The 24,829-nt window shown below is 35.7% G+C and overlaps 1 protein-coding gene across 1 annotated transcript in view; it reads left to right on the top strand.

Annotated features, from left to right (window-relative positions):
* The window catches only part of ARAP2 (ArfGAP with RhoGAP domain, ankyrin repeat and PH domain 2), a 188,698-nt gene that overhangs the window by 7,939 nt on the left and 155,930 nt on the right, over nt 1-24,829 (top strand). The window contains exons 2-5 of the mRNA XM_081303707.1: nt 5,872-6,926; nt 21,778-21,836; nt 22,835-22,911; nt 24,190-24,281. Coding sequence (XP_081159833.1) covers nt 6,028-6,926; nt 21,778-21,836; nt 22,835-22,911; nt 24,190-24,281 — 1,127 coding nt within the window. The 5' untranslated portion in view covers nt 5,872-6,027. The remainder of the gene's footprint in view (nt 1-5,871; nt 6,927-21,777; nt 21,837-22,834; nt 22,912-24,189; nt 24,282-24,829) is intronic.

Genomic DNA, 24,829 nt, shown 5'->3' with positions numbered 1-24,829 from the left:
CATTCATTGAATGCTGAATGACCCTGTGGCTTAGTGAAGTGTTTTAATTCAAAGTTAAGGTTTTCAATTGTTTCTTTCCCAGCTTAACCAAAGGGATATGCACAACTCTTCTGGTGAGGGAGGACAGCAGGATAAGAGGTGGGCAGAGGTTCACTGTGGTGATTTTCCTTACTCAAGTCATTAGTGGGAGAACGCAGTCGCAACTCTTGAGATTTTAAATGCCCCATAATGGTTTTGAATGTGTCTAGCTGACCTCCTGCTATACTCGGCTCCTGCTTTGAGGATCTCTTGTAGTGGTTAAATGGATTGGAGATATCTGCTTGAATTCTGGCTGCTAGCAGACTGCTGACTTTTAAAACTAGGTATACTTTCTACTTCTCCTTTTAAAGCATCTTCCAAGCTGGGAAGAAGTCATTCAATAAGCGTGTATTGAGCACTTGCTATTTATACTTGATGGTGCTCAACCTTAAGGGCTGGAGCATTGCACAGTAGACAAGATCTGCCCCCTTGGAACAGTGAACTGATGTCAGGTTATAACAAATGCCTTGAAGACCGTTAAAGCAAAGGTAAGGAGCAGTGAGTCACAAGGTATGATTGTATGCTTTGGGGGTTTAAGGAAGGACTCTTGGGCACAGTTGAACAGAGATTTACTAAACTGATGGAGTGAGCCATGACCACAGTTTTGTGTTTGGAATGAAGACTGAAGGAGATGGGAGGGCAAGAGGTAGGTCAGTTGCCCTGGTGTATGCCTATAGTTCCTGTAACTTGGGAGGCTGAGGCATGGGGACCTTAAGTTTAAGGCCAGCCTCACCTACTTAATGGGACCCTAAACAACATAGTGAGACCTCGTCTCAAAAAACCAAAAAGGGCTTGGGATGTAGCTCAGTGGTAAAGCATCCTTTTGGGTTAGGTTTCCAGTACCAAAAAGAAACAGGCCTGAGGCTGGTGGGATGGCTGTCAGTGGAGAGGGAAAGCCAAGGAAAATGAAGTTGGGATGTTCCAAGGAGTGAGATAATTTGTGTTCTAAAATGAATTTAAATCCTGTATTCAGAATCTGTTGTTGGGGAAGGGGGTCAAGAAAGAATGAGGGGTATCAGTCCATGAGGCTTCTGCAGTAGTCTAAGATGGAGAAGATGATGGCTTAGAGTAGGACGTGAGCAGGGGAGGTGGTAAAATGCCGTCTGATTTAGGGAATAGTTTCTAGGTAGAGCTCGGTAAGATAATTAGGTAATGTTTATTGTGTGGCACCGCAAGCCACACATACAGCAGGTGCTTCTCAGCATTACTTCCTTTTTACTTCTGTGAGGAAATGGGTCAGTGTAGGATGGGCCCATGCAGAACCAGTTCTGTGATGGTGCTTGTGCATTCTCTAAATAGGTGCCTCACTATGTTTATAAACAAATAATTTGGCATTTGTTGGGAAGCTCATGTGGGCTGATCATCTTGGCAGGGTGTTTTATGGGATGATAATAAAATAATGGTGGCAAACACTGACTTGGCCTTTGTTATGTGCCGCTTGGTGTCTAAATGCTTTGCATCTATTAATTCTTACAGCCCTTGAGAATAGGCACTATTATTACTCCTTTTTTTTTCCCTGATGAGAAAACTGAAGTGCAGAGAAGTTAAATACTCAAGTGTGCAAAGCTGGTAAATGGAGGAACTAGGATTAGATTTAGGGTGTTGGGTTTCAAAGTCTTGGCTTTTATAGCACACTGCCTTATAGAATGTTCAGAACACGATCAAATCTTTGCTATGGTCAGAATGTATGTGCCCCTCTCAGATTCACATGTTGAAACCCAAGCACTGAGGTCATAGTGTTAAGAGTGGGACCTTTGGGAGCTGATGAGGTCACTAGGACAGCACTCTCACAAATTAGATGAGTGACTTTATACAAGGGACTAAGGGAATGTGTTAGCCCTTCCTGCTTTTCTGCCATGTGAGAACCCACAGGAGGCGCCACCCTCACCAGACGTCATATCTTTGGGTGTCTTGATCTTGGATTTCCCAGTCTCCAGAACCGTGAGCAATCCATTTCTAAAGTTATAAATCATTCAGTCTAAGGTATTTTGTTATAGCAACCTGAAAGGACTAAGAAGACAATACTCTAAGAGATAAATGTTATAAGAATATGGAGAAGAGAGTATATATTTATTGTTCTGTAGGGATCTTGGAAAGCAAATAGGGTTTGTGTTAGATCTCAGAGAATGGAAAAAAAAATTCAGCTGTGAGAACATGTAAGTGATAAAAAATAAATATAGTGATGGGAGTGAATATTTACTAAGCAGCACTGTGTGAACAGTTATATGGATTTTCTCATTTAATCTGCACCAATGCTTAGGTGCCTTTGAGTGTTTTTATTTTATTGAAAAGGAAATGGAGGCATCAACTTGGATAGGTTAGAGTTTTCATTATGCCAGAAAACGGAGGAGCTGGGATTTCAACCTATTATGACTCCAAACTTCTGTGCAATGGGCTGGGAAAAACTTTACATTCAGGGAGGAGAGTGATAAGCTTAGTCAGGTGGGCTGATGTAAAGCACGTTTGGGAGTGTAGATTAAGAACAGTAATAACCACATTTTGCTGCAATACCCTCTTTGGAGGGTATTCCAATGACAGATTCCTGGCCCTGCTGTTGCGTAGTTGTTTTCCTGTACAGCAGATCCACAGACCAGTACTTACATGCCTGTGAGCCCACATTGTAGGTCAGAATGTGGAGGCTTAGGAGTTCACATATGATACTACTTTACAGAGTTACATACCTGTCTCTTTGTAGCTAATGTGTTCTTAGTGGCTAGGACCTCTAAGGAGAGAGCTCTAAAAACCTTTGGACATTCAGCCCTGGGGGGTTAGATAGTAGGGTGACTGGAGGACAGAGCTGGCACAGAAGATTGTGGGGTCAGTGGGAGGGGAGTCTCATATCATGAGAAGAAATCAGGTTCATTAGCATGTCAAATGGTAGCAAGGAGATGGTTTTAAGTAAAGGCCTTGGTTTATCTGTCCTTGATTCAGCCACCCAGGAAGTACATGTGTATATACCAAAGAAAGGAAAAAACTGTGTATTAAATCTCAAATGCATACACACCAAAAACCTAATGATGTCGATCTCTTGACTACTTCTACCATCCCTACCAATGTTAGTCCACCTCAAATACTCTCCAAGCACTTTGCATGGTTCTAGGATATTAGTTATAGATGTAAAAAAGCAATGGTTCCTTCTGTCTTTAGGGGTCAACATGATGCCTTCACAGAGTCCCGTTCAGAATTTTAAATGTCGCATAGGAAAGCAGATACCACATATATAGAAGGAATGCAGGTATTGAATAGTTAGCCTCTGGGAAATAAAGTAAAGTGAATGAAGGATGTTGGTAGAATGTTTGACACAGGATGAAGATTAGCTTGGAGTTCGTACTAGGGAATCCCACCTTGCAGGAAAAAGAGGTAAGGGGCCTGGCCCATGATAGTTGTTTACTGCTATTATTATTATTAGAGACCAGATTATTACATGGCACTGTCAGGAGCTTTATATCGCTTTGAGACTTTACTCTTTTGAGAATGTGGAATGACATGCTGAGTTTGTATTTTTGGTGGGCAATGGTATGTGGAGTGTGGGCAGAGATTTAGTTAGTGACTGTTGCGGTAATTTAATCAAGAGATATAATGAGGGTATGGAACATGGTAAAGGCAATGAAGATGGAGGAGCATATTGGTCAGATTAAACACCAGAGCAAAATACCACAGACTGAACGGTTTAAACAACAGAAATTTCTCACAGTTGTGGAGGCTGGAAAACCAACATGAAATTGAGGGCTGGCTGTTTCCTGTGAGGTTGTCTTCCTGGCTTCTTCCTTTGGCCCCACAGTGGGGGTGGGGATTGGGGTGGGGTGGGGTGGGGAGTGAAAGAGAGCTCTCTGGTGTCTCCTAGAGGAAACTAGTTCTTTCCTATGACTTCATTTAACCTTAATTACTTCATGGGAAGCTCTGTCTCTAGGTGCAGTCTTGTTGAAGGTTAGGGCTTCAACGTATGGATTTTTGGGGGTGGGAAGTGGGGGAGTCACAGTTTTGTCCATAGCAAGGAATAAAATTAGTAGCTCACCTACATTCTTGAATGCAGACAAAGGTGAGCATGGGGATCCCTTCTGACCTTTAGATTTGGGTGGGTGACTAGGTGACCACTACTGTAGTAGGGGAGGATCCAGAGGATTTTTGGTGTGTGTTCTTGTCCTAAGATTTTGTGAATCCTCTTTAATTATTGACCAATTCATCATCTTTATAACTTCTAAAGGTGGTGATAAATTATACCACTTATTGTACTGTTTTCAGTTGCTATTTCTATTTTGTGATTTGCCAAGGAAAACATCAGCAACATCTGTATCTACAAAATAAGGTGATTTTGCATTTGATGATGAGGTTTAGCTTTCTCTTTTCTTATGTATGTATTTATGTATTTACATTTCCTTAGAGGTATGACAAAGCAGTACCTTCTTGTCAAAGTCATTTCCTGCCTTCTCTCTTGTTTGTGTTTTTATTTCTCTGCTCCTGAAGGAAGGCCTGGAAAAAAGGTGCTTTCCCTCTGATGCTCTCTGTACTTGTTGGTCAATGTTTGCAGATATTTTAAAATAGTCAAGGCAATACCTTAAGAGCAATCAGTATGTAATATATGCAGAGTCAGAGTAGTGTCTTTCAAAGAGTTATTTCAAGATGTGGTTTCTGGAAATACTGCATCAAAGCTTGCTCAGAGAAATATACCTTGTTGTGCCTTGTTTTATTACTTGGGTATGGGTTTTATGCATATTATGTACTTTTCCCTTTTTATCAAAGCATAGTATACAGAAATTTGCACATATGCATTTTCATAAACTGAACACACCCACATAACAGCAGAGACGGACTTTGTAAAAAACTTGTGTTGTTTGGGAGGAAAATGAATCTCTCTGAATTTTGCTCTGTTCCTTGGAGGAAAATGTGACCTTTAAACTTTGATCTTTTAGTTTTGAATTAGCATTCTTCCTGCTATCTAATGTATTTAAGAATAGCTGATTATTCACTAGTCTTATCTTGCACGTTAATATCAGTTGTTTACATATAATGCTGCCTCCTTTTTTGAAATGAAAACTCTTGACCTGAGGTATATATTCTACCTGCTCTTTAAGGTTCTGAAAGAAAGTATAGTGAAACAGAAAGTTGTGTCTATTTAGCTACTGTTAGGAAAAATTATCTAAAACTTGGAAATCAAAAGAATGTTTATCAGTAGCTTTCATTTAACAGTTCCAGCCTGTGGATATTTAATTTTAATTATAATTCCTCACATGGTATTTTTTTCCTGCCTTATAGAACATTAACCGGCTTTAAAAAAAATCTAGTTGTTTTATTCTAATATTTTTTGTTTAAAATGCCTGTGTGTGTGTGTGTGTGTGTGTGTGTGTGTGTGTGTGTATAGTATAAGTAAACCTGTTTCACAAATGCTCTTGGAATCAGCCTTACCATCTTACTGGTCCCTTATCAATTAATGAGATGAGTAAAACATTTTACACATGTTCCCTTCATATTTGTGAGTCTCTTTTTTTTAATCCTGTTTGAAAATCATAGTTTGACACCATCATAATATTTCTGCTTTCTACCTTCATATAGGATGCAAAAGGCAATGTGCAAAAATTCCAAACTCAGTTGTCTTACTTTCTGTTGTGTTTTCAGGGAAGTTTATAATGTAAAATTAGGTTTTACTAGTTAAAGTATCCTGGACTAGTGATGTAGTTCAGCGGCAGTGTGTGTGCTTAGTATGCATGAGGTGCTGGATTTGATCCCCAGCACCACCAACTGTAAATTAAGATGATTTAATAAATTATTGTTTTTACCCGCCCCCCCTCCCCCCAGGCTTAAGCACCTGAAACGGTCATTGTGGAGAAAACAACATTTAAAGAAACATTTCTGTCACAAGTTGATAGAAGAAAAACCAATAAGAAGAACACCTTCTTTTGCGAGATCCTGTTGTGCTGTTTTAAGACTCAGCTTAGTAATGAAGTCACCATTATGTCCTCAGTCAGTGAAGTAAATGTTGACATCAAGGATTTCCTAATGAGCATTAATTTGGAGCAGTATCTCTTACATTTCCAAGAGTTTGGTTTTTATACCGTGAAGGACTGTGCAGCAATAAATGATAGTGTGCTACACAAAATTGGAATATCACCTACAGGGCACCGTAGGAGGATACTTAAACAGTTACAGGTAATATTGTCAAAAATGCAAGAAATCCCAATATATGCAAATGTTCATAAGACAAAGAATGGAAACAATTCAAAAGATCACCACCACGCTTCCTCTTCTGATCAGAACACCTGCAAAGAACTTTCCAATTCTGGTTGTATTCAGATACCTAGCTCAACACAGTTGGAGACCTTTACAAAAAATCTTGATCAAAATGATGCTAGTATGGAAAATAACCAGTCCCTTGAATCAGGTGATAAGTCATCTCTTTCTAACCAGGACCTCCCCATTCCAGAAGAACAACACCTGGGTTCCTCTCATGAGTCTTTACTTGGTAGTGAAAATATTAAAATAGAATCTTTGACTGCAAAAAAGGCAGTTGATCGTACAGTTGAAGAACAACAAGCAGAAAAAGTTGATTTGATATCAGAAAACTTCAGCAACCTTCCTAATACGAAACCTGAATGTCTCTCTTCCTTTGATTGTTCAACCTCAGAAGCAAATTCTGGAAATGGAGCTAATGGTTTATTAGAAAGCTCGCCACCATCACCATTCTTTGAGTTTCAGGGAGAAATGGTTGTGAATGATTTGTATGTTCCGTCATCTCCAGTCTCAGCGCCCATGAGAAGTCGTAGCAAGTTGGTTTCAAGACCTTCCCGCTCTTTTCTGCTAAGACATCGGCCTGTACCAGAGATCCCAGGGCCAGCAAAAGGAATTTCAGGGAGGTAAGATTTCTTGTAAATAAGCCATAAATATTTAACGTAGGGAAATTTAGTTATTTTAAACAATGATGTTTTCATTGTTCCTTCTTAATTTGACTTAGTTGCATTTACATATTCATACAGCCTTTATTTTGTCATCTTTTCAAATTTTTTCCCTGCACCACTTGTATTTTCCAGTGTGTGTTTCCAACTTACAACTACCTGGAACTCTTCAGCTTTCTCCTATTTAATTGGGGGAATATTGCATCCCCTAATTCTACCTGGATCTTCCTTCCCCTACCTTCCCTCCATTGTAATGTTCTCTTAGTGAAGTTCTCATATTTGAATTGCTGACTCTTATCTCTCCAGCAGATTATTTGTTCTCTGGCAGGGAATGTGTCTTTTAATGTTTGTATATCTATTGCCTGGCATGGTGCTTGGCACCAATTAATAATTCAATACACATCTATTAAACTTTGTAGGAGTCATTGTGCTAGGTGGAAAGAAAGTTAAGAGAAATGAAAGAGCTTGCAGTCTAGTGTGGAAGACAGATATAATAAGATAACAGTACAGTATGAACCCAGGTCCACAGAAAGCACATCTCTGGAACCCCAAAGAGGGGCCTCAGGTCACCAGTATCCATCTTGGGGTAACTGAATAGTTTGAGAGAAGCTGATTTTACAGCAGAGAAAGCTTTCATCTGTTTCTCAGAGTTGCACCTAAAATTGTTGTGGTTTACTCCAGGGTTGGGGTGGGCTCTTATTTTTTCCACCAAGAGTCAACGCTTCGACTCTCACTCTGCTGGGAGGTATGAAGCTATTCAAGTTTGATGGTTACTGCAGTGTTTTACAGACTTCAGGCATAAGTCCAGGGCTGGCATTCCTGTAAGATTCCCCTTCCCAGCTTGAATCTGTGGCTGCTGCTGATTTTCTTGCCCTGAGGTACCTTTGGCAAGTTGTATTTGCAATAGAAAAGGTAGCAATTTATTATTTGCAAGAGAAAACATGGCAATTTACAACTCTGTTAAATATAAGTATCTCCTATTAGATCACCAACTCTGAGGGCATAGTTCCTAATTAATTTCTCTACCTTGGCATCCCTAATATTAGTAAAGTCTGATGTTTACTAGGAACCAGTAGGTACAGTGCCATTTATTAAACACCTAGGTGCTAGTTTGGGTTGTAATTTTTGACAGGTTAGCCTCATAGCCCTGTAAGGTAGGTAGTGTTCTCTGTGGTCTTCCTGTGAGTAACGGACCACCTGAGGTTAATTCTCCTAGGCCTTCCAGGGCATTTAACTGGTGTTTCATTCCACTACATTCTGACTTCTACCTTTTTAATAAATATTTTTAAAAAATTTGACTGCATATATAAGAATTCAATGATTTCTTAGCATTGTAGAAGGTCACTAATTTTTATACAAGCATTTAGCTTTAAAATGTTTTGCTAATTTTCAGCAATTAAAGGAAACTAAATGAAAAGTCACAAGTTTTTAAATGTCAGAAACTTTCTGTATGAAAAAAATGAGTACACAAAATAAAACTCTATTTTTTGCCCCATTAGAATCTTGGTGAGAGCCAGATGGGAAACATCAGTTAGGAAACATTTAGTTTAAGGTTCAGACATTGAGTGCTGCTTTCCATGGATTTCACAAAGAATCTTTTAATGCTCATTTAAGTGGTAAAGGGGACGCAAACTGCACTTGCATCCTCTGAGGGTCCTGGTTTAGGCTGAGAATTAAATCGACATAAAATAAATTGACGGGGGCGGGGGGGGGGAAAGCTTACAGATTGGTTATCACAAGGAAATAAATTATAAGTTTTACCTAGGACAAAGAGATGAAGACATGAAGAAGGTGTTAGTGAAACCCTGAATAGGACAAAGAATACGAAGATGTGGAAAAAAGTAGCTGAGTTACCTGGGAGGTTCAAAGGGTAGAAGTTATTTTAACAAGGTCCATACAGGTTTCTTTAGGGCTCCATCTTCTCCACTTCTGTCCCTGAGGATAAGAGTTACTCCTTTCCCACTGCTTTTAAGGAACAATAGCAAGGTCAGAGTGATGTTTTTGCACCTTCTGTTTTTCAACACTTGAATGAAATGACTTTAATTCAAAATAGTGAATATGCTAGAGTGGTGTATCTTTAAGTCCTTCATTTATAAAGGTAGTCTTTGCATCATGTGAAAGGTTATTTATAGCATGACTGTGAGTCTTTAAAAATTAGAATTGAAATAGCATTAAGATTAGTATCATTAATTTGTACTAACTATATAACAGCACCGTTTTCAGTATGATTTTTAGGGCAGGTATGACCCATTATACCCTTTCTTTTCCTTGATTATGGTAGTAAATAGAAACTATGCTGTTGTGCCGCTCAGATGATAACATGAGCAAGAATATTAAAAGGTTTTTAGACTTCCCTGTATTTCCTGTCGTTTTCTACTGTATTATAAATAGCACCTGATTAGCACTATTTTAAAGTGTTGTGGCTCTTTAAATAAAAATGGTTGATAATGGAATCTGAGTTTCTTTTTAGTCAGATAATAACATTCACAAATGACATTTAGTGTATCCCTTGGTATACTAAATAAGAATTTTTTTTTCTTTTGTGGCCAATGTTTTTAACTTAATCACTAATGAAAAACTTCTTGCAACTCTTCAAAGGAATATGATGCTGGACATGTCTTCCCTTCTTTTTCCCTGGTCACTGATCTTTCTTGCCTTCTTCCTCCTGATTTATCTGACATCTACCCTCCCTTCCTCCTTTCTCCTAACTTATCTGACACAATCTCCTAATTTATCTGACATTCTGGTGTACTGCATTGTCTGTACTTGCCTTGACTTGTTGCTGAATTCCTGCCTGCTCTTTTTCTCCCTAGGGTTGGGCCAGGTGGGAACTACTGGGGACAATGAACCTGAGGAAATCTTTTTAACTCACATCTCCTGGGCCAGAACAGAACCATGCCTGAGGGATCAGCTCCTTCATTATCACCTTTACTTGGAAGTCTCTTAGTCCTTAGGAGTCCTCAAGCAAAAAGCAAGTCAAACTTGCATCTTGCTTTTTCTGGGGGAATTTTGGGCTTATCCTGTGATGCTGCTCAGGAAAATCTTGAGTCAGGAAGGAATAGGCATTTTAAGAAAACTAAAAGAGGTAACTTTCTTCTCCTCTTTTCTGGTTTAATGATTTTTATACCTCTTTAATGCAAATATGTTTACTTGGCAAAGGTTGTAAAGCCTTCTCATTTAGATACAGGGCCTCTGACTAGAGAGAAGGGAAATTAACGAGGCAGAAGTCATGGGAAGGGGGTGATATGCATGCACGGTGGTGCTGTGATGAAGTATATCCCCTGTAAAACAGATGAAACCTAAACTTATATTCTCTAGCCTGCCTGGAATTTCTTATGAAAAAAAAATCTGAATGTAGATAGTTAGGATTGGGGAATGTTGTTATTATAGCATTCAGTATCAAAAATATGCATAAGCGGAAAGTGTAATAAGCGATTCTTTGCTGCACTGAATATGAAAAATAAAGAAAGCCAGCATGACTTTTTCATGTCAAAAAAAGTTTCATATTTCATGTTTTAGCAGAAAAATGCTTACCAATCCTAACATCCAGTTTATTTTCTTTGAAAAAGCTTTTTTGATTAGCTCTAAGGAAAAAAAATAGGCTTAATTATTTGCAAAATTTTGACTTGAACATCTGAATAATTGAAATTGAAACAATAGATTTATCATTAGAGGGTTAGGGTACTTATGCCCGATAAACTTTGTAACTTAAAAAGCCATTTATTTTTACATTATTTTTCATAAATAAAAAGTTCTACCTTATTTGAAAAAAATATTAAGTTGAAACTTTTGCTAGTAGATTAAAAAAAATGTCATACTCTTGTAGACATATGTGTTGAATCTTTCTGTAATGATCATTTGTTCTTATCCTAAGGACAGTTTTTGGAACCTCACAGGTTAAGAATTATCTGTGCCTGGTGAATTTCACAGTGTTGATCTATGCTGTAGTTAACCTACTATCAGGTTTGTTAATTCAGGTTTGTGTATGTTAGGTAGATACTATGAAACCTCAGAAAAGTTTTAAACTGCCATCTATAAAGATTTTTTTAAAAATTGAACTCTGTGACATGCAGTCTGTTTTAATTGTGATAACTGCATTTTTTAAACATTCTGTGGAATGATTGTCCATATAACGTGCAGCTGATTTGTGTGTGTGTGTGATTTCTTTGCCTAGGTAATACGTGAGTGTAGATCATAAAGGAGGATCTCTGTCTGCTGGACATACGTAAAAGCAGTTATTCATTACTTTCCTTCTTTTTTTAATTCAAGTTCTTTAAACTATTTTAATATGGATATCAAAAAGTTGCCTTTGCCTCCTCTGACACCGCTGGGTAGTTAAAGCAACAGACATTTATTTTCTCACAGTTCTGAAATCAAGATGCTGACATGGTTGGTTCTGGCCATTGGTTTCTCTCCTAGCTTTCAGAGGGTGGCCTTATTGATTGATCTCTTCTCCTCAATCAATGATTGAGGGATCTTCTCTGATGTTTGTGCAGGGAAGACCACCAGTCTTACTGGTACTGGGCCCTTTACTTATGATCTCCTTTAACCTTAATTAATTCAGATAGACCCTATCTCAAAATGTAGTCACCTTGGGGCTACGGCTTCAGCACTTCCATTTTAAAGATACACAATTCTGTCAATAATAATAGTTTTGTTTCCTTGTATAGAAACTTGTTAATTCTCTATTGAAGGCATAGGAGCATTTTTAGGAGAAAAAGTTTGATTTAGGCCTTCAAAACCAATGAAAGTAACATGGGGAAAATATTCACCTAACATTTATCAACATTAATATCACCCACAATCTTTGGTGTTTTAATTTGGGTTTTATTTTTTTTATATTTTATTATTTGGGTTTTTAAACATTATTTGTATTTGAACATACATTTTAATTTATTGAGAAAACAATTTTTCCCTTTTAACTTGCCCATTTGTTGAAAATCTATAAATCATTTTCTGTCTGTACATATATACTTTATTTTCCCAAGTTATTTGCATATTGTATGGTTTTTGAGCCTATCACCAAGGACATAAACTGTGATATGTTTGCAGTGTTTGGAACATGTCCTCAAGTATTAGCTCATAGTCTAAACCAAGGGGGATGGAGAAGTGTTGTGACACAGGGTGAAGATGAGGTTACAACTCCTCTTGTGGAGAAAAAGTAGCACCATCTCAGTTCATGCAGTTAAGCTCTAACTGGTTTCCTGGCCAGGGACTGTAGTATGAGTCATCTTTAAGTAATAATTTAAAAATCACATAAAAAATTTTCACATAGAATTATTTATAACATGAGAAATATCAGACATATAGAAGAGTATGCAAAATGATATTACCATAAAATAGCATCTAGATATAAAAAGTAATCTTACCATAGTCGACCCGGACTTTAGTTGATTGAGAAATGATAAATTCAGCTAACTGTTGTGCCTCCTCTGTGCCCGGAAGTGATCAGTATTCTGAAGTTGGTGTTTTATCCTATGTATACACATTTTTGTACCTTTACTACAATGCAATAGCATTGCTCTGGCTGTTTTTGATTTATGAAAGTGATATTTTTTTGCAACGTAGTGTTTCACTTAATATTATTTTTGAGATTTCTTAATGTCAATGCATGTTATGTTATGCATCGACTTCTGTGTAGTATTTTATTAAAAGAAAAAAAAAGTTTATTCTCCTCCTGCACATGAAAAATTTTCACTATTACCAACGAAGAGTGTACATTTTGAAGACCTGAAGACAACAAATGCACACAATTAGATTTACCAGTGAAACCAGAGTTTGAGTGAAACTAGCTTTTCTGCTTTTGCTGGCTGGTGGGTCTGTGTAAGCTTCAGGCTTCTGCATCTGAGAAAGCTCCTGTTAGTAATAGGAGCTATCATAGCGGGGGATGCTTGCTGGGGTCAGCTCTGAGGATCTCAACAAGCAAAGCTGGATTCTTCTCCACTACTATCCAGTGGCATGTTGTAGCTCCTGAGGGTGGACTCTGCCTTCCAGTGTCACAGAAACCCCAGAACCTCACTGCCAATTTCTTTCTAGGTCCTCCTCTTGCATATTTGAAGAATGAAATCTATGGACAATAACAGAAGGCAAGAGTGAAAGGATTAGGACTTATTTTAAATGAGACAAAAGAAGTAGAGAGAGCTCTTGGTAGACAAGATGGGACCTAATAGTACATTACCATTTAGATATGCTAGTCTAGGTGTTAATATTGTTATCAGGTTAAGGCCATTGATCAAAATGTGTTAAACAGGTATTAAGTACCAAGGCTGTTGGCTTCTTCTATGACCACCCAATTGTCTGTTTGAACTTTCCCATAACCTCCATTTGGACCCCCCCTCAATCCCCATTTTTTATCCCTCAGGACAGACTTGGCTGGAATGTTTGGAATGTTTCCATAGATTATTTTCATGGAGTGGTCTTTACATTTGGAAAAAAAAAAAATGTAATAGAGGGCCATTACCTTGTCTGATTATTTTACTATCTATCCTGTCTTACTCACCAAGAGGACCAAGCATTCTTTTCTCTAATTAAAATAATGGTAGGCTTGTTTTTGTTGACTGTTTATGTAACCAAACACAATGGGCTCACTCCTTGGTGAGTATAAAGCCAGTAAGCACAACCAGAAGTTAAAATGAGTAAGGAAAGTTATTGCTTGTATGAGCAAGGAGAGCAATAAAAGTAATGCCAAAAGAAGTGTCTCTTTAAGCACAAACAAAGACAGCAAGGTGCATTTATTTGGGAAACTCATGCAAATGCATATTGGAGAGACTTATCCCATGTAGAGCCTTGGCACCTTCCTAAGCATGCTCATTTCAAGATCATGCTTCTTCATATATCACATGTTCAAAATGGTGGAGGGTGTGCCTCCTGGGGACATAATTCAGCATTATAATGAGCAAAGTTCATTCTGGGTTACCTAGAAGAGTGACTCAGCATGACTCCATGATTTTGTCTGATTCCTGGAGGGCCTTATCTTAACAAAAATAACTTGAACCACTGTTAGTCATTCGAAGTGGCAGCAGCCCCCAATAATTTCTGCCTGTCATCTGATATTTACCTTGGATACACACTGTCTTATGCTCTTTAGAAGAATTATCTTATTCATCATCTTTATATTCGTAGGTAGCAGACCTTGTGTTTTCCCCCTTTAATAAATGTGGAAATGAAGTTCATAGCTGTTAGACGACTTTGTAATCATACAAAGTGTGTTTTCCTGTGGCCCAGAGAGTCAGTGAATTTAAAGGCAGGCAGTGTGATGGAGAAAGCAACATCTTTATCAGCATCTTAGAAGATGTTTGGCTCTTGCCTTTTGATAGTTACCTTTCCCCTAAAGATGAATTTTTTAAAAGATTTTTTTTTTTAAGGGAAAGTACGTGGGTCCCAGATAGGTTGTGCTTCCGTTATCCAGTTTAGCAGTGTCTTCTAGAACATGGGCTCTGTGCACCTCATCTTGTTCATGTAGTCTGGCAAGTGTTGCAGTCCAGTGGCTGTAAAGATGACCTTAATGATCACGGTTTCTGTGTTGGTTAGAGTGGCTTGTGTCTGGATTTTGTTGTGGTCAGCATTTCTGGCAAGCACCCTTCCAGATGTGACCTTATGTAACACAGAACTGGGGAGTGCTCACCAAGTGGGGGGGGGTTGTGCACATTTCCAGCTAACTTTAGTGTGCAGTTAATCTGCAAGACATAGGACACAAAGATAAACTTTTAAGAATTGGGGTAGGGGGCTTGCTTTTGTGTGTGTTCAACTTGATCAATATCATAAAAGGATAATGTGAGAAGGGATGCTGAGATTTTAATTTTTGTTATTCAACCATGATTCTTGATTAAATTTAAAAGCTTTTCAGGGTAGCTGGAGAGGAAAATAGTACAGAAAAAGGCGGTTATAAGATTGAATGCTGGCTTTGGCTCCTGTTAGCTGTGGAACTTGGGCTGGGACAGCGTCTCTTCTCTGCTGGTAGGATCAAGATACCTTGTCCAGCTTGTAGAACTGTTATGAGGAAATAATGTGAGATGTGGATGTTTAAAGCTACCAACAAAATGCTTTGGGCGCAAAGCATTCATAGATGAAAATATATGTTCATAATGAAAATAGAAATTCATCTTAGTGTTTCCAAAACAATTTTTTCCTTTGTAGAGCCAATTTTTCATCTATAGTAGTTCAAATGAACTTGATTGCTAGATTTGGTAGTAGGTACATGTTGAGAGTATATAAAAATCATCACAGTTTTTTAAAAAATATATTTTTTTATGGCAAGCTAAAATGAAAAAGAAATCCCTATAAATACCAAACATTGTTATATTTAAATAGTTCAAAATGTTTTTTATTTGTGTGGGTGGTGTGTGTATGTGTATACAATTATGAGTGTGCCTCAGTAAAATTCTGAGACTTGTATCTGATATATTGTAAATGCTCAATATATCAGGTACAATATTTATTATTAAATAAGGTACAATATTTATTATAAAGATGTAGGAAATTTAAGTACTGCTCCACTCAAGGGCACAAATCATTACAAAGTGTTAACACAGTATTACAAAGTATTATCACAGTATTACAAAGTATTAACACAGTATTTGTGTTAGTGGTATATAAAAGTATGGAAACAATTAATAGCTGTATAGAAGTATCAAGAATCTGGAGATATTAAATAGTGAATTTTTTTTAAAACCCTCTGATGAAATTCTGTGCCTTTCCCTTGCCAAAGGCGATTTCTATCCTGATTTTAAATGGCAATAACATTCTAGCTTTTGAAGAAAGCTGTGTCTCTTAAAACATTTCCAAATGGTACAATTTTGCCTGTTTTCTGAACCTAAATAAGAATGCAGTCATGTGAGTATTTTTTTAATCCAGTTTCTTTTGCTTAACTTTGACATTTATTTATGTTGTTACCTGTGGTTATAGTTTGTTCATTTTTACTGCTGTGTAGTATTTTATTGTATCAATATTCCATGATATCCTTTCCTTATTGTTGGCATATAATTCATATTTTCAACATTATTTAGTATTTAGGTATATTTACATATTTATAGATAACATTTATATATGCACATATATACAAATCAACTTTATTTTGATGTAATATACATAAAATATATTTAAGTATATAGATGGTTGAATTTTGAACAGTATATATAACCATGTGATCATGACCACAGTCTAGCTATAGAGGACATTCCCATCAGTCACCACTCTAAGTGAATTCTCTTGTGACCAATAGGAAATTCCCCTAATCCTCTGTATCAGGCAGACATTGAACTCAGTGTATATTAGTTTTGCCTGTTCAAGAATTTCATACAAAAGGAATTACACAGCAGGTATTATTTTAATATCAGGTATCTTTACTCCACATGTTTTTTCATTTGAACCCATGTTATTACATATCAGATTGTTCTTTTTATGGTTGAATAGTGTTGGTTTGTGTGGATGTCCACAACTTGTTTATCCATTTGGCTTTTTACATGCATTTGGGTGGTTATTTCTGGAGGGTATCTGCATACTTGTGGAGTATATACCAAGAAGTGGGATTTCTGTGTCCTAGGACATGCATATCTTCTTTGGTAGAAAAGTCAGAGTAGTTCTTTTAAAGTAGTTGTACTAATTTGTATTTCCAACAGCAGTATATGTACATTCCTCTTGTTTCATATCCTCAACAACATTTTTTTTTAATTTAAAAAATGTTAGTCATGTAAATAAATGTATAATGGTATTTCATTGTGGTTTAAATTTGCATTTTCAAATGACTAACACGATTGAAAATGTTTTAATATGTCTATTGGCAGTTGGCCATGTTTCCATCTTCTTTGGCATAATGCCTTTGCACATCATCACCCATTGGGTTCCTTCTTGGTGGTGGTTTTGAATTGCACTTTATCTTTCCCAGTAATTTTAAAGAGTTATTAGTACCCCATGGGTATGAGCTCTTTGTCAAATATATCGTCTCCTGGTCTGCATACTGTTTTTTTTTCCCCCCTCGGTGGTGACTTTTTAATGAATAAAGTTCTTATTTAATAATTTAGTCAAAATTGCCAATTCTTTCCTTTTTAGTTAAAACTATTTGTGTCTTCAGACACATGAAAACAGTTAACTTTTATCAGCTGGCTTGTTACACTGGAAATTATAATCCACCTTGAATTGGTTTACACATGGTCTGAGGTAGGAGCAAAATTTCACTTTCTTCTGTATAAAGAAATAATCTACTTACTGCAAAGACTGCTTTTCTCATGGCTTTGTGACATCTTTGTCTTCTAAGTGACCAGGGGTTCTCTTATGGGCTCTTTACTACTTCAGTAGTCTGTTGTTTATCCTTTTTATCAGTAATATAGTGTCTTAATTACTGTAACTTTATAATGAGTCCTAATACCTTAAGAGTATGTCTTAATGTCTCCTCATTGTTCTTGGCCCTGTGTTTTCTATATATGTTTGGAATCCACTTGTTAAATCACTCTCCCCACCCACTTCCTTCCTTCCTTTCTTTCTTTCTTTCTTTCTTTCTTTCTTTCTTTCTTTCTTTCTTTCTGCTTGGGATTGTATCCTATAGATTAATATAGGAGGTTTCATAATATTTAGTCTTTCATATGCTCCTCTAATTAGATTTTTCTATAACCTATTATAGATTATTACATGAATGTTTTATACTTTACTAGTTGCACTCCTGAAGAGCCTTTCTTACATTTATTCCTAGTTTTAATAGTTTTGTTTTGATTTTGTGGTACTGGGTTCTGAGCACAGGAGTACTCTACCCCTGAGCTACATCACCAGCCCTTTGTTCCAGCTGAGTTGCCCCAGCTAATCTTGAACTTGTGACCTTTTACCTCAGCCTCCCATGTAGCTGGGATTATTGGCTTGTGCTGTTGTGCTCAGAGGGTTTGGTAATTTTTTAATGCTTTTATCTGTGATATACTTAATGTTTCCTTTTGTTTTGTGTGTAGGATTTGTATATATAATTTTACATATCATATATAAACAATAAATTTGTTAAATCCATTTCTAAACGAGTCATTTGAGGCTTGATATACATACAATAAATTATAACCATTATGCTTTTAATTTGATGATTTTGAAAGATAAACTTTTTTCTGTAATCAAGAATCAGAACAGTTGTATTAAACCTGTTTCCTAGTGTCATTTTATTGTCGAATACCTCTTTCAAACATGTCCACGTTGAATTTTGGGATATACTTCTCTGTATGTGACTTCTTTTGCTCAGTATGACAATTTTAAGACTATTTCATATCATTATGTTTATTATTGATTTACTTCTTTTTAGTAATCTTTGTGTTTATTTGTTTTGAAACCTGTGTGGTATTCTCTTGGATCCATTTACATCCATTCATTTGTCATTCATTTCTTGATGATCATTTAGCTTTTCTTAAGTTATTGATTATTGAGAAAAGAGTTCCTATATAGATTTGTATACAGGTATTTTTTCTGTGGCTGTATGTCTTTAATTTTTTTTTGTTTGTTTCTAGGGTTGGAATATCTGGGAGTTTAAGTTAGAGTAATCTCTATCTTTATTTGAAACTGCCAAGCAGTTTTCCAAAGTGGATGTACACCTTTGTATTTCTAACAATAGTCTTTAAGTATTCTTATCTTTCTACTTATTTCCTGGCACTTGCTTTAAATAACATTAGTTCTAACCATTCTATTCAATGGCTATCACATTCATGCATCTTCTTTGGGGAAGTACACATTTAGGTTTTTGTTCATTATAAAATTGAGATCTATTTCTCACTACTACATTGTAAGTTTTTTTGTTGTTTTTATTTTGGGCAAGACATGCGTCAGAAATATATGACATTATTAAGTCTTACATTTTAATAAGGTTCAACTTTCAATTTTTTTCTTTTATGGGTTTTGGTTTTCATATCTTATTGAACAAATCTTTTCCTACTCAGAGAGTTTAATGATTTTCCTCTCTCCTTTATTTTTCAGATTTTTAGTTTTAGCACTAATACTTAGGTCTAAACTCCCATTTGATTTAATTTTTATATATGGTATGAAGGAAGGTTTGACATTCACTTCTTTTATTACACTGACATCCACTTTTAACCACATTTGTTGAAAGATTTTCTGCACAGAATTTCTTTGGAACATTATAAAAAATCAACGGGTTGTGGATGTGTGGGATGATAGTTGGACTCCATTTCATCTCATGATTTATATGTCTGCCCTTCATCAAATGAAAACTTATTTGATTTGACTAAATATTGAAATTATATAGTATAAATTATATAGTATAAATTTATAGTATAAATCTAATTTTGTTTTTCTTTTTAAAAGCGATTTTGGCCATTCTAGCTCATTTGTCTTTTCATGTAAATTTTAGAATCACCTTGTTAATTTCTATTATGAAAACTTACTGAAATATTGTTTGAGGATGTGTAGAATCTATATATCAATATGGGAAGAATTTGAATCTTAGCACTATTGAATCTTTCAATCCTTAATATGGTATATCTGTCCATTTGTTTAGGACTTCTTCAATTTTTTCTCAATAATCATTTCTGTTTTTCCAAGATACAGGTTTTGTTCACATTTTGGTAAACTTATCAATTAGTATTTCATACTTTTTTATGCTGTTGTAACAAGAGTTGTATTTTAAATTATTTTTCTCAGTTCATTGCTAGTATATGGAAACCTTATTATTCAGTATTTTGTTGCTGTAACAAATACCTGAGAAAAATCAACTTAGTGGAGGGAAGATTTACTGTGGCTCATAATTTCAGATATTTGAGTCCATGGTTGGATAGTTCCATTGCTTTGAGTCTGAGGTGAGGTAGAATATCATGGCAGAAGGGCAGGGTGGAGGAAAGCTGCTGAGCTCTTGGCAACCAGGAAGGAGGGTGTTGGGAGGGAGGGAGATGGGTGAAGGGGCCAAGGACAAGAGATACCCTTCTAGGACATACCTCCAGTAACCTGTTTACTCTGACTTGGTCCCAGCTCCTAAAATTTATAATACTTTCCCCTAATGCTATAATGCTACCAGATTATTAATTTATCATTGGATTAATCCACTCATGAAGTCAGAGTCTTCCTGGTCCAGTCATTTTTCAAAAGACCTATCTCAGAACATTGCTACATTGTGAAACAAGTCTTCACATGAGTCTTGGGGGACACTACATATCCAAACCATAACAAGCATACTGAATTTATTTATATTTACCATTATGCTGGGCCCTTGCTAACTTGTTATTGGAGAAGCTTTTTGGAAGGTTTTTAAGTTTTTCTTACTTACAAGATATGCTCTCCTTTCAAGATACCTTTTTTTTTCTAATCTGCGTGCCTTTTGTTTCTTTCACTTGTTTTGTTGTTTAGGCTGGGAACTCTGAAATAATGTGAACATAAATGGTGAGAGTAGATCTCCTTGCTTTGCTCCAAATCCTTGGGGGAAAACATTTAGTCTTTATTAGTTATAATGTAGGTTTTTCATAAATGCTCTTTATTAGGTTAAGGATGTTTCCTTGTATTCCTTGCTGAGAATCTTCGTCATGAATGGATGTTAAAGTTTCTCAGTTTATTTTTCTGGATCTTGATTTTTCTAGTGTTAAAATAACATTTATTTCTTTTGATGAATCTCACCTGGTCATAATATATTATCTAATTATATATTACTGTTTTATTTTTGCATCCATGTCATGAGGAATATTTATCTATAGTTACATTTTTGACTGGTTTGGTTATCAGTTATATTGTCTTTGTAGATTCCCAAAAATGTTGCACAGGATTGCTATTGTTTATTCTTCGAGTGTTTTCTTGGATTTTATCAGTGAAGTATCTGGGCTTGGAGTTTTTTATGACTTGATGATTACTTACTAAATTCAGTTTCTCTGATAGGTCTGGGAATTTTGATTAAATTTTTTCAGATTTGATACTTTAAGTCTCTTAAGGAATTTGTCATTACATCTAGTTTTTTACTTTATTGACATAGTATTCTTTAATAATCCTTATTAACCCTTTAATCTTCAAAGGCTTTGAAGTGATATCCTGTCTCTTGTGTGTGTGTGTGTATGTATATGTGTGTGTGTGTGTGTGTGTGTGTGTGTGTGTGTATATACACACACATTTTTTTTTTAACTGAAGTTTGTCAATTTTGTTCATACATTAAGGAGCCCAATTTTGGTTACAGTGAGTTGTAAATTTTATCCTTAGTCTATTTCATTGATTTCTGCTTTTTGTTATTTCTAGGCTTTTAATTACTTGGGCAGATATATATCTAAGAGGAGTTAAGGATGTCCTGATCTTCCCTTTAGATAGAAAAATTAGAAGAACTGTCATATTGTAGCAGGTATTCCTTCTTTTATCAACAGTGTATCTCCATCATTGATGTTACCAAGTCAAATTGTTATTAATTACCATTAATATCTCTTCCGAGACTGTGAAGATCTTTGAAAGAGGGGTTTGGGTGTTTTTTTTATATTATATTCATAGAACTAGACACAGTTGTGTACTCTGCGGTATAAAGTTAATGACAAAAAAGTATGTAATGAAATATAGTTAACAAACCTGTTCTCTCAGAGGTATGGCTGGCAGTTCTGCAGTTATGTGTATAATAACATTGAGCAAATACATTCACTTACTTTTTGTGAATTACAGATATGAAATGTAAATACTCCTCATAAAATCCAATGAAATCTCTTCCTTTAAGACTTTGTAGAAAAACACATTGTTGGAATTTGGTCATTCTGTTTATTTCAAGTCAGACTTATTTTTGAATATTGGTGTCTGTTCCTATAAGAGTGTATATCTCGATAACACATCCTTTATTCGAGGTATTAAGTAGGAGCTCATAACTTTTCTCTTTTGCTTTAAGCTACTTCCGTGAGAGAAGAAGCGCTACTACCTTACCTGGAAAATCTGTGACACTGCAAAGTGAGTCTGTGTGTTTAAATTCTCTATAAATTGATTAGCTCATTTTATACTCTTAAAAAACGTGTTAAAAAATTCTGATTGAGAAGGCAGACCACCTGTGGTAAAGGGGAAAATGGGATTAACTATCTTCTGTTCATGTTACTTCAGATACCCTAAAAGGTGAGTGAATAAAAGAAAATAATATACACTTAGACTCCTAGAAATTGCACATGTTTCATTTAGCATTTGCCTCAAAGACATTTCACTAAATTAAATAGTTTCTGGAAGATTGAGCTACAGGACAAAGATGTATGAAAAGTGGTTTTGCCATGATAGCAAGAAAGGGCTTGTATTGTTACTCAGGTAAATCAACCTTTGGCAGGGGCTTTTATTTCCTTTTGAAAATTTGGCTTATACAAGTTCAGGAACATTCTTCTTAATGATAAAATGACAAGCGATTGATTACCCTTAAATTTTTTCTTTCTCCTAGCAGAATTACAAGTTCTTAGAATTTTTTCTTGTAAATCTTGTAAATCAAGGATGGTAGAAATCCTTTTGAAATAACTTTTTTATAGGTGTTTTAGTTGCCATGGTACTAGAGGGATTAAGTGGATTCTGATATCTTGAATGATATGTAACTATTAGGTTAGTGAATGTTTATAATGTTTTCTGAACATTATCATAAAGATACTTTTAGAATATATTCTTACTTAGAAATTAGCATTACAATTGGCACAGTGATAATTTCTGTTGAATGTAGGCAGTACTTAGTTATATTAATGTAGATCTTAGAGGTCTGCATTAGCAGGAATGATTTTTGAAATGATGATTTGAGGACAGAGATGACGATTTAAGAATTAGTGTGTGTACAGTGAAGGTTGGCAAGTCTACGGGGATGGCTGACGGGTGTAATTTAGCCTCAGTTGTGATATTGCTATTGGGTGATTAAATACATAATTTTTTTGTACTATTCAACATTATTCATCTTTACCATTCTCATCCTGTAATTTCCCAAAAAGATTCAAGTGAGGAGAATTCATCATCCATCTTTCCTTATGGAGAGACTTTTCTCTTCCAGAGACTAGAAAATTCCAAGGTTAGTCCCGTACATTTTATTTTTTTTCACTATCAGTTCTTTGCTCTACTGCCTATATGTGTCTTTTCATTTTCTTGTAAGCTATTTGAAGAATGCATTGTATTGAAGAATTAAATTTCCAGAGAGCAATATTTCTGTTTAGTAAAATTATGGTAAAACAATATCATGCGGACACATTTTTATTTTAGGAATACAGAATAGTGAGTTTTAAATATTTGCCAGAAATAAAGTTACTTTAATTAAACAACAACATCAACAACAACAACAAAAACACAGAAACTCCCCAGAATTTGCATTGCCTTATACCCAAATGCACACTTCCTAAGTATAATATAATTATTTATATATTTTTAATAAATGAGTTCATTATTCAGGCTTTCCTTTCAAAGACTTGTACTCTTTTTGCTATTTTATTTCTTGGTCTTGATAAAGGAGAATTTGAGAAAACATATAGCATAGATTAAAAGTACATGAATTTTGTACATGAATTCTTGGTTGACATCTTTTTTTCTAAGTTGAACTAGTTAGCTAATGATTTAAATAAGATAGTGAAAAAGGCTTCAAAATGTTGTAATGTAGACTCTCTAATGAAATCTTTATTTTGCTGAAAATTAAAGCATTTAGACATTTGTTTAATAATACTAAACTCTGATATTATGCTTTAAAAAAAAATTTGGTAATGGTAATTGAATTCAGGGGCACTTTACCTCTGAGCTACATCTCTAGCCCCTGGGTTAGTTTTTTGTTTTGGTTTGCTTTTGAGACAAGGTATTGCTCATTTGCTGAGACTTGTAGTTTCTTGCTTCAGTGTCCTGAGGAACTGGAATTAAAAGTGTGCACCCCTGGGTCTGGCAGATATTATGGATCTTTGTAAAATATTGTTACACTGAAAAACATCCCCAGGTCAGGAGTGGTGGTGCATGCCTATAATCCTAGCTGCTTGGGAGCCTGAGGCAGGAGGATTGTAAGTTTGAGGCCAGTGTGGGCTAAGCAAGACTCTCTCAAAATTAAAAAGGGCTGAGTATGTATGCAGCACTATGGTATAGCACTTGTCTATAGCATGTGCAAGGCCCTGGGTTCAGTTCTAGTACTGAAATAAATAAACAAACAAACAAACAAATAAATAAATGTCTTCAAGCCAAGAAAGCAAAAAAATGTGTGTGTGTTTGTGTGTGTATGTGTTTGTGTGTATATATATGTATATGTATGTGTGTGTGTATATATATATATATATATATATATATATATATATATTTTTTTTTTTTTTCCCCCCCACAGAAGAGATGTATAAAGAATGAATTTTGGACTCATGAAGAAACAGTCAAAGGAGAAGCAACTACTGCAAGGAACTCATTTTTTATCAAATCAAGGTCTGAGTTCATGATTGAGGATTAATTCTGTGCTAAAATTTAAACATCTTGCTCATAGTATAATACTGTAGTTTATGATGGAAGTTAAAAGCTTTCCTTTCTAAATGTCTCCATAACAGGACCTGTTTTAATAACAGAATTATAGCTTGTAGATTGAGTGGTGATACTCTGTAGCAGACTATTTTTGTCTGATCCTAACTGCAGCCATTCTCAGGGCCTCAAGTAGCAAATATTTGGTGCCCCTTGATTGCACCTCAACAGTAGAAGATTATGTTAATATGAAGAATGAAGGGACAGCACAAGTACCATGGAGCTGCAGAGTTCTCAATGATAAAGTGTCCTTTCTATTGAGAGGTTCATTGAAAACAGAGGTGTGATAGTTACTCAGCTATTTGGGTCACACAAGAAGTTAAACAGAATTTTTATGCACCAAGTTAATATTTTCTCTCAGTTTTATTGGGACTTGAGATGCTGGATCATTACCTACCATTCATTTTGTTTTTCATTTATCCTTAATTTTCTAAAGCTAACATCATTGTGGATTTCCT

This window comes from Spermophilus citellus (assembly GCF_964194105.1).
Source record: "Spermophilus citellus genome assembly, chromosome: 8".
Lineage (NCBI taxonomy): Eukaryota > Metazoa > Chordata > Mammalia > Rodentia > Sciuridae > Spermophilus > Spermophilus citellus.
The sequence above is the reverse complement of the archived record's forward strand: the minus strand, read 5'-3'. Positions and strand labels throughout refer to the sequence as shown.